The following is a 14040-nucleotide window of genomic DNA, read 5'->3' on the forward strand; positions in this document are numbered from 1 at the left end:
CACCCAACAGCTCTTTGCAAGAGGCTTCTAAGCGACGCGATCGGCGAAAATTTTGCCCAAAGGGCGATGCCGTGAAATCTCACAGTGATCAAGCGAATAAGTGTCACGTCAGGGGGTCCAGTTCGCACTGACCTCCGGATCGTGAATGCGTTGCCGCCAGTGGCGGCGCTGCAAGGAACATGGAAGGTTGTGGTATCATTTTAGAAGATGAGCTCCGCTGCAGATACTGCACAAGAGTAGCATTCCTAATTACGCGATCACGCAATGACAATATGCATTCTGGAGTTGGTGGACTCTGGATATGTTTGTTGGCCGTTGAACCGCGAGTCTGGGACGTCCGTGTTCCGTACTCCATTCCCCAACTCGAAGTGATTGTCAAGTGATCTGACCTCTTCGTCTAATTTTGTGGTATTCGTGCAACCTTGTAGGTTCTCGCAAAACATGGATTTGTTCATTTCTGCATCCTTCCAGTCATGGACTCCTCCGGCCGGCAAGTGCGTCGTTTTAATACCCAAAGTGGAGAAAGCTGGAGACGGTCTCTCCCGGGGAGGGGAGCCGGGAGATGGGTCCTTTGCTGGGGGCCCCTGTTAAACTTCTGACATACACCGCCAGCCGCTGAACTCTATTTTGACCAGGACTGACTCGCTCGACCATAATACACGGGAGCTGATTGGCCAGAAGCATGGAAGTGCTGTTAAGGAAGCTCTTGTCTTCGTGTCGAAACTTACGTGTACGGATGAACATGGTTGCAGTTGCATAGATTGGATCAACCCTCCGTTTATGACGCGTTGTGCCAGCAACAATCTCTCAACACAAAGAAGTGTGAATGGAGGCATCAAAATTTCGTATCTTCATAGATCTAATCGGATTACATTACCAGGTTACCACTCAATAGGCTGGGACGGAATGGGCTTGTCGAAGAAGGACGGGAGCTGCGAAGCCTCCACCACCTCGCTAGCGAATGCCGGGTGATCGTCGTACGCCAGGAACCCTGTACCGTCGTAGCAGCCCACATATTCAGCGTCCATCTCCTCACCCTTCAGGATTGCAACGTCAACCCAGAGCAACAAATCACCGCCCTCCATAACTCCACCAGGTCCATACGCAGCGAAAAAGTCCTTCCTGAGCTTGACGTGGACCTTGTCGTAGCGACCGATGTACTCCATCTTTGAGAGATCCAACCAGAAGAGGATCTGGGCCTGGCGAATGTAGTCGAGACCAGGGAAGATGGAGTTGGAGGGGCCGTTAGTGTGGCCGTTGGCGCCGTTAGTGCCGTTGGTGTGGCCGTTGGTACCGTTGACACCGTTGGTGCCGTTCACGCCATTCGTTCCGTTCGTAGCGTGTCCGTTGACAGCGCCGTTCGTCGCTCCGGGTTGCTTGTCGCCGGCGAAAGCATGGCAAGCTCTGGCGTTGACCATGCCCTTTTCGGGGCCAGCGTTCATGACGTTAGTGACCCATTGCTTGGTCAGGCCGTCGAAGTTCTCGTTCCAGTGTCCGCGCTCGTTATCGTTCATGTAGCTGTAGTCCTGGCCCTCAACGACGAAGTTGATGTTGTCGGGGAACTTGGAAACTCTGACTCTGCCGGACCGGATCTTATCGGTGAGGGGTCTCGGTGTAGGGACGGCGGGCAGGGGAGACTCGAACTTGTCTTCCGGGGAATCGGGGGTCATGCGCGAGCGGTAGGCACCCCAGTAGCCGGTCTTCGCGGTGAGGGGGATGGCCTCGCCGCAGTGGCCGAAGCCGGACGCTTGGGGCTTGTTGGACTCGTACATGCCACGGGTGGCGGGGATGCTGACGGTCTCTCTCCAGAATCCGGCATCGGCAGGGAGGGCGGACCAGAAGGCGGCGGTCTTCGGGCTCTCCCACCATGTCTTGAAGGCCTGAGGCGAGGCCCAGTAGCTCATCCAGACCTTGGAGGGGAGGTCATTCTGCTCGAGCTCCTCGACATGAATCGCAGCGCCCTTGATGAGTCCGTCGAATCGGTTGATGAGAGCAAGCTTCTCCTCTGAAGGTGAGTCGGCGTGGTACTGGGCTCCGAAAATGGACACCGTAAAGTGGTGGGCGGTAGGGAACTTGGAGCGAAGCATGGTTGCGGTTTCTCGGCAGGAATAATCGGCTGATAATGACAGGAGTGACTACGATACCCGGCTGCTGCTTGACGTCCGGGCCGCTTGGGCTTTATACAAGTAATGTTCCATGTTCATCGCGGGTAATGCTTACCCGCGATGCGCCCTCGAAGCCCACCTCTGGCGGCCATTGGTAATGAGACGTTCCTGACTGGAAAGGGCCGCCGCCATCTCGACGGCTTCAGCGCCTGGGGTAAACCCTTTGTGCATTCACATATCAGGCACTAGTGGATGTGCAATGTGGCACTCCTGGTGGGCTGTCCCCAACGCAGAAAGCCCATCCGTGCTCGAGCCCAGGCCCATGAATCCCAGATCCTGCGACTGTTGTCACCGCCCACAGTCCAGGGCCAATACGGTAAACCCATCCCAGTTTACGACAAATGCCGCTGGTGGCTGGCGGCGGGGGATTGGGACTTCGCTCCGTTTTGGGTCGATGCTCCCGCTGTCACATTCCCCGACTCATGTACGTACATACGCGAGTGAAGCGTCCGTGGGTCTGCCTCTGGGGTTCGCGGGAGAGATCAACGCTTTGATCTCCCAATTGAGTTCGAGATGTGGGGGCTTGTTTTGTTGTCTGTCTCCCCCTCGCTGAAATTCTTCAACGGCTTCTGCCGGATACTCGGTCTCGAGTTGGAACGTGTCTGCGATAAATATGTCTCTGGGACCAGCTCAGTAATTTTAAGCGTCGAGATCATGGTTTACCTAAGTGAAGGTAAGCAAGAAACTTGGCAGTAAGTGGGAAGATCCATTTGATCGTCCAGGGTCGGTGCTCAGTCCTCCTCCATGCGTTCATCAATGTTTGCTTAAAGTGGAAGCAGAAGATGTGTCCAATTTGATGGAATGAAAAGGAATGTTACTGCTTCTTCAATTTCTCTATAGAAATGCCGATTTAAAGTGTTCAGAGGTGTTTGACGGTATTGAAAATAACTCACTGGCGCAGTGACATGATTAAATCTACTCAATTTACCACGCATGTCCCAACTTAACTACAAGATGTGGTATTGAAATCTTCGGGCCGCTTGTTCACCTCAAACATACGAGCCGCTTAATGACCTTTCTGAGGACATAAATACAGCGGGAGGCCAGGTTGGTACCTGAAATTGTGCACAGTCGGTGATAGGTTGGTTAAAATCATTGTGGTTGCCTTCCCAAAGCCTCGGGATCTCGCTAAACACGTGTGTCTGTACGGCAATGCAAGTAAGAAAAAGAAAGCAAACTGCATCTGGCCCGGCACCTGCAAAATTACTCGTGGCAATGGCCTGATGACCCGGAAATTTCTGCATGTTATCTGCGCTGTCAAGCTGTCAAGTTTGCCGAGCTCCTTATCCGGTTGGAGTCTGTTTTCGCCATTGTCCCAAGCCACAGTCCAGTGTCTACCTAGCCACAGTAATTAGCCACTCAAACAGATCACGCACGGACCCAACCCTCCGCAGAGACAACCACAGAAGGATCTGATCACGATGGATCAACCATACGATTATTTAACGTTCAACGGCCTTCGACCTAACTTATATTCTACTCACTAACACATACGACCATTCTATTTGCGAGAGCTGTATTCTGTTCCTCAAGGGCTAAATGTAAGCCACAGCTTAATATCAGGAGGCAGGCGGTGTACAGCTGTAAGAAGGAGAAGAAAACGAAAAGAAAAAAGACGTCATATTCATCTAATACCAGTTGTGAGGGCTCTGCAGCAGCTACGCTTAAGGTTGACGTAAAGGCTGATCGCCACCATACAATATTGGCCAGTTTCTCTGCTAATTTAGCGGACATTTTTCCAAGAAAAGGAAACCTATCGCAACCATTTTCACGCCCGGCACCATAAATCCATTAATAAGAAATTTAGGAACAACCCCCCTAATGCTGATGCTTACTTTTTGTTCCACAGCATAGGCAGACCTTGGAAATATGACTCACCATATAACGAGCAAAAGGCATATGCTTGTTTCCTGTCTGCTGAAGCTAGAGATGAGTTGATGACGCTTTAGTAGAGGATGATGGCATTAGATGTAGCTTGGAGCAACAACAAAGCTATATATCCGAAATTTGCACTGTCTACAGCCTTTGCGCTTTTTCTGCGGCTTGTTTGTTTGAGATGGGGGATGTGTCTGATAACTTGCGTTAATTACCTAGTACTTGGCTCTGCTCTCGATAAAATATACACCCGGAAGCAAGCTAGTGGAGGTAACTCAAATCAGTCACAATGAAGCCTATTACGATCTATGTCTTAGTATTTTCACATTGCCTGGACTCCACGGCGCGCTCCATCGCCCTTGCCTGCCTGTCAGTTGCGCAGTTGCGCAGTACGCTCAAAGGTTCCTCCAACCTAGGCAGCAGGCTAAGTAAACAGCCAGGACAATACTGACATGTGGATGCGACCGCAAAAATACATGGAACTTCTGTCTTGCCGGGCCAACAAACAGACATGCTGACCAGTTGCTTGCAGGTGGAGCGCCATCGACGCCTAGTCATGTGGACTGATATTGCTACAGACTAGCTCGAACGATTTCACATTCTTTTCGTGCTGATGATTGAATTTGCATACGAGCCTTAGTTATCATGAAGCCCTTACTCGACTTATTCTTGAAAACAATCAAATATGGTTGTTTCTGTTGGGTAGGCACTCATATCGCGAGTTGTAACCGGGTACATGACGACTTTGCACGAGGTTTAGTCATTTCGCACACGGCGTTCGCAAATTCAGTTTGTCTTATTCACATGGCGTTTGCCAATTAGAATGGTGAATGTCAAATGGAATTTGCCATTCAAATGCAGCGGCTTTATAGCGCAAATAATACACACACGAACAAAGATGCTCAAAGGGCAGCGCTGCGGCGGTTTCAGAGTGTTCCGCGCCATAGGTGGGCCAGTTTGGCGAAATCTGAGCTCCGTTGTATCTACACGCTAACGTTGCGAAGCTGCCGTTTATGAGACGTGGATTCACCGCAGTAGATTGATATTAGTGGGCGAACGGAAGTGGTAGAGGCCGTTGCTGACGAATTTTATTGTCGCAACGGACAAGGAGGGTTGGCCTCCATTTTAGAGTATTTTCGGCGTTGCGCATAGATACTCACACACGCCACCGGCGACAGCAAGATCGATATGGTTGCCGAATAAGACACGAAAATCAGAGAAAATCACGATTGGGATGCTATCCATCAATTGACAGAGCCAACTTAAATAGATTGTCTCGGTAAGGGACAGTTCAACGGTACTCGCAGATTTGGGAAGCCCCGTTCTCTAGAAGAGTCCGAGGAGAAACAAGTCGATGAATCAGGCTCTTTCGATTTATTTTGGCCGAAGATATTCTCTGCCAGTCGAAAAACCGCCGCCAGGCGCATAGCAGGACCAGCGGTCGCGGCATCACCGGGAAACGAAATGGGCGTAGCAAAGACAGTTGAAAACGGAAATCACTCCAGCTCTCTCCGGCTGCACGAAGAAGCAGGCTGAAAACCCATGTCGGAGGACGCAGGACACATTCCTTGGCACACCTTAAAGTAACCAATCGGAAACCCTCAAAGAGTCATGGTTTAGCAACTCGTCACATTGATGCCAATGAACTTGTGGGAATACCTGCAGGTAAAGGGCGCAGCCTGTTCTCCCCCACTCAATAACGCCCGCCCCATTACAATGTCAAACACGTGTACCACAGCCTGCTCCCGAGGCAGATTTGCGAGTGGTCGAGAGACCACCCCCTCCCCATCGGTGCCTTAGACACTGGTTCACAAATCCGACGTTCCTCCAGCATCTCACTTGATAATTTCTCTTTCAACCACTGCGAGATTATTCTGACGTTTGCAATTGAGCGGGCTACGTTGCCAGCAGCCTGGTCGTCATCACGATGGCTGCCGATCAGCGACCTCGACGTCGCGAAGATTTTCGAATTGCTGTGTTGTGCGCGCTGCCCCTTGAGTACAATGCTGTCACTCTGGCCTTTGACGAATTTTTTGACGAGGATGGCGACAAGTTCGGAAGAGCTCGCGGAGATCCGAACAGATACACTACCGGCAGGATAGGCAAATACAACGTTGTTATGGCTCTGCTTGCTAGTATGGGGACAGTAAGCTCGGCATCTGCTATGGCAAGCTTTCGTTCGAGCTACACTGAGCTCAAGCTAGCCTTCCTAGTGGGCATCTGCGGCGGAGTTCCCAGTCCAGGGACCGAGAAGGAGCTCTTACTGGGAGACGTTATTATTAGCAAGACGGTGGTTCAATATGATTTTGGCCGGCAAAATCCTTACCGTTTTGCGACAAAAGACACACTTAGCGATAGCCTCGGTCGACCTAACAAGGATATTCGCTCGCTTCTGGCCTCGCTTGAGACCGACCGGACTTTCGAGCGCCTTGAGCGACGTACAGCTGAGATCCTTACTGGTATCCAGCGGACCGCCGCCTATGCCGGACGGAAGCGCACTCGGTACCCCTACCCTGGAGCAGCCCAAGACAGACTCTTCAGTCCCAAGTATGAGCATAGACACCGAGACGATGCTGACTGTGGCTGTGACGATACGTGGATTTGCGACACTGCCCCGGATGCATCATGCATCGAGCTTGAATGCGACAGAAATCCTCTCGTTGTCAGGGAGAGTCTCGAAGTCAAAAAGGAACTAGAGCGTGAGGGCAATACCGCAGAGGCCCAGAAGCCGCACATACTCATTGGTAGCGTCGGATCGGGTAACACCGTGATGAAGTCAGGCGCGCATCGTGACGAAATCGCTCAGAGGTATGACCTCATTGCATTCGAGATGGAGGCCGCGGGGGCTTGGGACGAGGTGCCATGCCTCGTCATTAAGGGGGTTTGCGACTATGCCGATAGCCACAAGAACAAGAAATGGCAGACGTTCGCGGCTGCTACGGCGGCCTCGTCAATGAAGGCGCTTCTCGAGTTGTACATCCAAACTGATTCGCCAGGGAACTCTAGAATCGATTGTGAGTAAATAATAAATGGTGCATACTCTAGCTCAGGCTAATCAAGTTCAGTCACAACCCAGCGTGTTAACGAGATCTTGACTTGGATATCGAAAGAACCATACAAGCAGCATCACACACTGAACAAGAGTGAGGTTCTAGAGGGAACAGGCAGGTGGCTTCTCGAGGACGACGTCTTTCAGTCATGGAAGAGCTCTGAGGCGTCATCCATTTTATGGCTGCACGGCATTCCAGGCTCCGGCAAGAGCAAGCTGACGTAGGTTGAGGCCCATTATCCAAAAGATGACCAGATCTCACATAGGAAACACAGGTCAATTGTTGTTGAAGATGCTTTACAATCGTCTTCAACAGCGACGGTGTATTTCTACTGCTCTCGAAATCCGGCCGAGCCCGGGCGTTCCAGTCCCACCAGCATAGTAGCTAGTATTGCAAGACAACTGGCAATGCCCCAGCCCGGCGCGGATCTTCTGGATGCGGCAGTCGAGGCGTACAGAAGGTTCGAAGAAAGTGCTTTTGCCTCTCAGTCTCTCACACTAGATCAAAGCAAAGAGCTTATCCACAAGCTTCTTGATAGCTATCGAGGCCAGACAATCACATTGATTATTGACGCGCTGGACGAGTGCCACAGAGAAACTCGACACAATCTTTTGGACCTTCTCGTGTCTCTTCTTGAAACACCGACTATCATAAAGGTCTTCGTCTCCAGCCGAGACGATAGAGACATCGTCAATGAGCTAAATGACTACAGAAACCTGTACCTTTCTTCAGAGCGCAACTCTGAGGATATCGAAATCTTTGTGCGGTCGGAGACAAGTCGTCTTGTCAGCAAGGGGTCTCTCCTGCGAGGAAGCTTGAGAAAGGAGGAACTTCGGGACAAGATCATTTTTGAACTCATCTCTAATGCTCATGGAATGTAGGTCGTAACTTCGAACTATTATCTTGGGTATAAGACTTACAACTCTAGGTTCCGTTGGGCCAGCCTACACATTCAAGAGCTTTGCCGCCAGGCTACCGACGCTGCCATCGAGGAGAGGCTCGTCAAGATGCCGCGAACGCTGGAAGGTCTTTACCAAGAGATCCTCGATAAAATTGAAAAGCGAGATGCCACTGCGGACAGAGAATTGGCCAAGAACGTCTTCATTTGGCTACTTTGTGCTCAGCAGCAATTCAAATCCGACGTCTTCCTCGCAATGGTGTCCAGAGCCAAAAACGGATCCACCCCCACCATCACAGCAGACCAGCTTTTGGAATTATGCAACAATATGGTCCTTTTCGATGAAACAATGGACGCCTTTCGATTCTCTCACTTATCAGTTAGAGAGTTTCTCGAGGGTCAATTCGCATATCAAATTACAACTGCACACGCACTTGCGGCTGAGCAATGCATCGTCAATCTCGCCGACACCCCTTCCATACTTACTCCTATGGCACCGGTCTTGGAATACTCGGTCTACTTTTGGGCAGACCATGCAAAGCAAGCGGATCATGAAGAAAGACAATCACGTTTGTGCTTGATCTTGGGCAATTTCTTTGCCGGGGATCAAGACCCACATTCGCCATTCTCTCGTTGGCATGATCGGATTTCATACGAGGATTGGAGCCTGAACATGTATTGGGATAAGGTACATAAGTTCAAAGCCGTCTGGTCCTATCCGCCATCTGTCTTGCTGGTCATATCTATGTTTGATTTGTCGGGAATTCTCAGCCCGGGACGTTGGCAAGAGCTGGCCAAAGCTAAGCCCAAGAGCTTAGATGGCGCCGCACCGGAGGACCTTGTAATACGTTACGGCAGTATTAAAGTCCTCCAGTGGCAATTTGAAGCCGACATCCCCTTCAATCTGACTATGAAGCATATTGAAGTGGCGGCGAGAAATAAAGAGAACGGGGTTCGTATATTGTCATTGCTCCTAGAAAGGTTTGCGGCAGATATTCGAATCACGCCAGAGGTTGTCAAAGCTGCAGCTTCAAATGCATATTGCGGCGACATAATCCTATCGCATCTTCTACAGAAACGAGGTCACGAAATCAACATCACTGCTGACGTCGTCAGGGCTGGAGTCAATAATCGTGGCAAGGCCGTGGAAATCACCTCACTCCTCCTCAACCAACACAAGAGTCAAATCAGGATCACTCCGAATATCGTCAGAGCTGCCATTCGGAGTGGTGCGGAAGTGGTGAAGATACTATTAGATCTGCGAGGAGACGAGATCGAAATTTCCGCAGATCTGATCTTGTCTGCAATCCGAAGATCTCAATATTGTCTGCGAGGCTTCTTCAGACCTGTTTTATCGTTTCTCCTCGAGGTACGAAGGGACCAGATTCATATCACTGAAGACTTCATACTATCTATTGCCCCCCAACCAGCATGCACTAGAGACGTAATGGGAATACTCCTTGATGTCTGCGAGGATGATATCCAGATCACTGGGGAGCTTTTCGATGCCATAGTAAGCAACATGGATGACAGAGATGAATTGATGGCGCTGCTACTCGATAGAATCGAGGTAAAGCCTGAAATTTCCGACAAGATGATGGAGCTTATCGTGAACAATTTCAATGATGCCACACTACGCAAATTCATTGACCTGTACGGCGATGAGATAAAGGTCACGAACGGAATCGTCATGGCTGCCGCGAAAAACGGCTGGTGTGGCGAGGACGTGATGCGTGTGCTTCTAAACGAGTACGGAGAAGGAATTCGCATCACTGAAGACGTTTTGGAGGCCGTGTTTGAAAATGAACACCGTGGCAATTGGATAATGGAAATTCTGCTCGAAGTGCACGCACACGAGATCCACATGAGCGAGAAGTTCATCAGAATGGCGGTACAAAGTGAGCCAGACATGTTAAAGCTGATCCTTGACAAGCGCGGGGATGAGATTCACATCACGGATGAGATCATACAATCGTGTTCTCACGCCGAAAACACAATGATTATCATCAGGAAGCAAGAGAAATTTGAGTTTCAGGTCAGCGAAAATATTCTTCTGCAAGCCGCTGAACAGGAGAACGGGATAACAGAACAAGAAGACGGGCTGCTGCAGTTTCTGCTTGATCATAGGATGGAAAAGGTTCGACTGACTGAAGACGTCGTCAGTGCTGCAGCTGGAAATGGTATTTACGGCCTTCGGTTCATCACATTACTCATTGACAGATGTGGAGACGACATTCCCATCACCAACAAGGTTCTCCAAGCCGCAGCTGCTAATCGTATTGGCAATCAAGTGATGGCCGTACTGCTTTCCTGGCGCGGGGATAGCATTCGGATCACAGAGAATGTTGTCAAAGCGGCGATCCGAAACTGGAATGCGAGCCACAAAGTCATGGCAGTGCTTTTCACAGTACGAGGTAGCCGCATCCCTGTCCCCGAAAAGGCTCTCGAACTTGCAGGCGCGACTCCTTCGTCCTACAAAGTCATAAGGACCCTTCTCGAAGAACGAGGAGACACGATTCGAATCACCGAAGAGGCAGTCAAAATTGCCGTTCGAAATTCATGGTGCGGCAACAGAATTCTGGAAGTTTTTCTAGAATGGTACGAAGGCGAAGTTCCCGTCTCAGACAGAATTGTTAGTCTTGCGGCTGGAAATAGCGGCTGCGGCGACAAAATTATGTCGTTACTTCTTAAGAAGCGTAGAAACGACATCCGGATCACCAGAGAGGTGATTGTGGCCGCAGCTCATAATCCGAAGTGCGGCCGCAGAGTTTTGGCGGCAATACTTGACACAATCGGCATTATGTGCAAGGAGATTGAACAGCTCTGTGAAACTCTCCATAGGTCTCCCGACGACACATCCCATCTAGACCATAAGGAGACTGTTGAGATCCTTCTGAATCATAATGCAGACGATAATGCGAAGGGATACGAGTACGGCAGTGCCCTTCAGGTCGCTTCGCTTTCAGAGCACCGCAAGACACGCTCCTTCAGCTCGCTGGATTTTAAAGATCATCCAAATGGTCTTCCAAAACGGAGCAGACGTTAACGTGCAGGTTGGGCGGCCGAAAGAGGGCCCATTGCGGTCGTGAGGACTCTGCGCTCTTAGCCACGTACTATGTCGACATCGACTCTCGGAATTGCTTTGGCCGGACACTTCTATTGCTGGCCAGAAGACGCAAGCTTGTCGAGACTTTGCTTCTGCTTGAAACCGCAAAGAAAGGCGACTTGCCACCAGAGGACTTTCGTATTGGAGAAACAGACAGTCAGCTATCATCAACAGACACGATCACCCCTAGAACGCCATCAGTCCTAGATTGCTACATCTGCACTGTGGGCGTTCCAGAGAATGATACATATTATCGGTGTTTGGACCAAAGATGGGGCCTTGGACAAGCGAAAAGACTGACGACTGTGCTTTTTGTCTTGTGGCATCTCATCAACTTGCTCCCGTGGTGGCGGAAGCATGTTTTAGTAGTGAGATGAGACTTCTGCAAGTCGACCCTACCATAGTGGTGCCATATTGATGACTAAATAAAAGGGGAAGCGTTTGAACCTCATGAACGCACAGCTTTTGAGTTTACCATTCCATCCAGGTGTCCCATCGACGATCTTGTCGGTTTGAGCTATCCGCTTCCCAATTGGGATAGCTATTCCCTGCGTCTCGATACAGTTATCAACGAACCTGGCCGCGGTTCTTTTTTCGACTTGGCAAGTTTTAGGCCAGTTTTCAAAACCAACTATCTAGATGTTGAAATTGAAGTTCAGTACGTTTACTGCACGGGCTCCTCAATTTCACATGGCGAACTTTGAAGTAAGCCTCCGTATTCAGTTACCGCACGTTATCTTGTATAAATGTGTATTTCGCTCTTTAATTCGTCTTATGCGTCAAGATTGGCGCAGCTCTAAGCGCATGGTCAATTTGCTCTTCATCTGGCCCTAACACTCATTCGTATTCAATATCATGAACATATCTCCGCGCTGATCAAATACCTGTGTCTCTGCGTCGTATTTGATTTGCCATTGTGTTGTTGGCTTGTCTGGCTCAAACCACAGCAGCAACCGTATTGTCCTTGAACCGATCGGCCTCACGCTTGAGCATGAGGATACAGCTGGCGACGATGAAAGCTTCGGCGTCCTTGATTCTCGTTTTCTTGTCATCCGTCCACATCCCAAGATTCATGATCAACCGGCCGCCATTGCCGCCCATCCAGCGACTGGTGCCGGGAGTACGGAGATCCGCGTTCCGCACGAGCTGAGCAATCGGAACGCCGTGCTTGCCCACCTTGCCATTGCTGCCCAAGGCCGGGGCGGCATCGTCGGTCCGTTCCAAGACTAGAAGTGAGGATGCTCCGAAGGCTTCTTTGCGCTCGTCGCGCCCACCATAGCGCCACTCAAACGTGCCAAACGAAGTCTTCAGTTCCTGCGTACGCGACATCATGTTGCGACTTTTGACCTCGACCACCTCGCACACGAGATGGTCTGATTCGATTGCCTCTTCTACTGTGGCAGCAGCTCCCGGGGATAGTATCCTCATTCTGGGACGCCGACCCGGGCCCCAACGGTAAATGGTTGATATTAGAGGTGTCTGGCTAGAGTCGGCACCACAGACGAGCGCGCAGGAGTTGGAGTTCTTCTTGAGCCGGATGGATGTGTACTCTAGCTCGCCAGAGCCAACACGGTAGACGGAGATGTTTTCCAACACGTTGCCCGTGAGGGCCTGATTCGTGTCATAGCCAATGGCTTGGATGTCAAGTTGGCTGATGATACCACTGTCGCTGGGTGATACGAAAGTTCCCGAGGCGAGCGACTCCTTATAACCAGGAGGCGCGTCACCGTAGTCGGAGCTTCCAGACGACACTGAGCTCATGATTAAGAGGGTACAAAGATGATGTGAACAGCACGCCTCAATTATCGTGTTCTAATCGAATGAGTAACTTGACGTTTTTCAGGATGAATTTGGGCGAGCCTATCGCCTGACGTTAATGAGTTTTGAAGCGGTGTTGGATTTGTTGAAGTGACTTCAACTAGATGGATGTGAATTTGAAGGTCTCTTGGCAAGAATTATATAGCAGGTTTGGGCGTCAGAGACGTTCCCAGTGATAGGAGAGGCTATTCCCAGTTTGGCAAATACGCTGGGGGCGCCAAGCGCCACCAGTCACTAATCCTTAAAGAGATATACAAAGTCACTCGGTAGGTGAGACAGCGGCAACCGCCTATTGGCGACCACTGGACGCCGCACTGATGAAAAAATGAGGTCGGTGGCGCAGGGATTGAAAATCTAAGCCGACGTCAGACCCTGACCTGGTCGTCGACCACCTCTTGGCCAGCCTGGGTGCCACGTGCATGGGCTGCAGCGAGCTACTTGATCTTCGCGCGTCTGCCTGTCTGGGAATACACCACCAGCGCATCTGCACCGAATTGCAGGCTTAGCATGTGCTGCGGCAGGGCGTTTTTGACTAGCGTCTGCGCACACTCAACAGTAGAAGCCTGCGACATTCATTAGTGCGAAGCATTTCACACTTGTCCAGGATGTTATAGGGCGATTCCTTGGACGCCTCGCCGGCTGCGCCTGTAGTTTACCAGAAACTCCAACTTTCAACCTCGGGAACTGCGGACGGCCCTTCGCACCTGGGCGTTGACATGCGTATGCCTGCCTTTCTTAGTGTATTTCGCTGTGAAGTTTCCGTCACAAATTCCGCCATCCGAGGAACAGACTTGGGTTAAATAATACCAAATTGAAGAGAGACTCCCTGTGTTTAGTGAATTAAGTAGTTATAACTTCTGTTATTTCTGCGAGATTAGAGCATGTCTTTTTATCGCCTTCCAGATCCATGATACAGGCGCCAAAAAGCTGATAATAAACCTTCTTCTCATTTAGGATTCGCTGGCCAAAAGAGAATAACAGGAGGGAATGTCGTCGTTAGCCCCAGAGAGCAAACACTCAAACATGTCTCCTTCCTGAACGGGACCATCTGGGGACATAGGACAGTCCACCTTACCTTTAACAAATGTAGGTAAGCTGGGATTTGGCGAACCCTGGAGATGTGAAACC

General features: G+C 50.4%; 3 protein-coding genes across 3 annotated transcripts; 1 reads left to right on the forward strand and 2 right to left on the reverse strand.

Annotated features, from left to right (window-relative positions):
* Window positions 1-881: 881 nt before the first annotated feature.
* On the reverse strand, window positions 882-2087 carry GCG54_00008258 (uncharacterized protein; the record flags this gene model as incomplete). The annotated part of the gene is made up of 1 exon (XM_045408226.1): window positions 882-2087. The coding sequence occupies one exon, from the start codon at window positions 2085-2087 to the stop codon at window positions 882-884; it is 1206 nt and encodes a 401-aa protein (XP_045257960.1).
* Window positions 2088-5967: 3880 nt separating this feature from the next.
* On the forward strand, window positions 5968-11471 carry GCG54_00008259 (uncharacterized protein; the record flags this gene model as incomplete). The annotated part of the gene is made up of 6 exons (XM_045408227.1): window positions 5968-6186; window positions 6241-7054; window positions 7106-7310; window positions 7365-7967; window positions 8019-10919; window positions 10997-11471. The coding sequence occupies 6 exons, from the start codon at window positions 5968-5970 to the stop codon at window positions 11469-11471; spliced, it is 5217 nt and encodes a 1738-aa protein (XP_045257961.1).
* Window positions 11472-12030: 559 nt separating this feature from the next.
* On the reverse strand, window positions 12031-12855 carry GCG54_00008260 (uncharacterized protein; the record flags this gene model as incomplete). The annotated part of the gene is made up of 1 exon (XM_045408228.1): window positions 12031-12855. One exon carries the CDS (start codon window positions 12853-12855, stop codon window positions 12031-12033), a length of 825 nt encoding a protein of 274 aa, XP_045257962.1.
* Between the last annotated feature and the right edge of the window lie 1185 nt (window positions 12856-14040).

This window comes from Colletotrichum gloeosporioides (assembly GCF_011800055.1).
Source record: "Colletotrichum gloeosporioides strain Lc1 chromosome Unknown consensus_91, whole genome shotgun sequence".
Lineage (NCBI taxonomy): Eukaryota > Fungi > Ascomycota > Sordariomycetes > Glomerellales > Glomerellaceae > Colletotrichum > Colletotrichum gloeosporioides.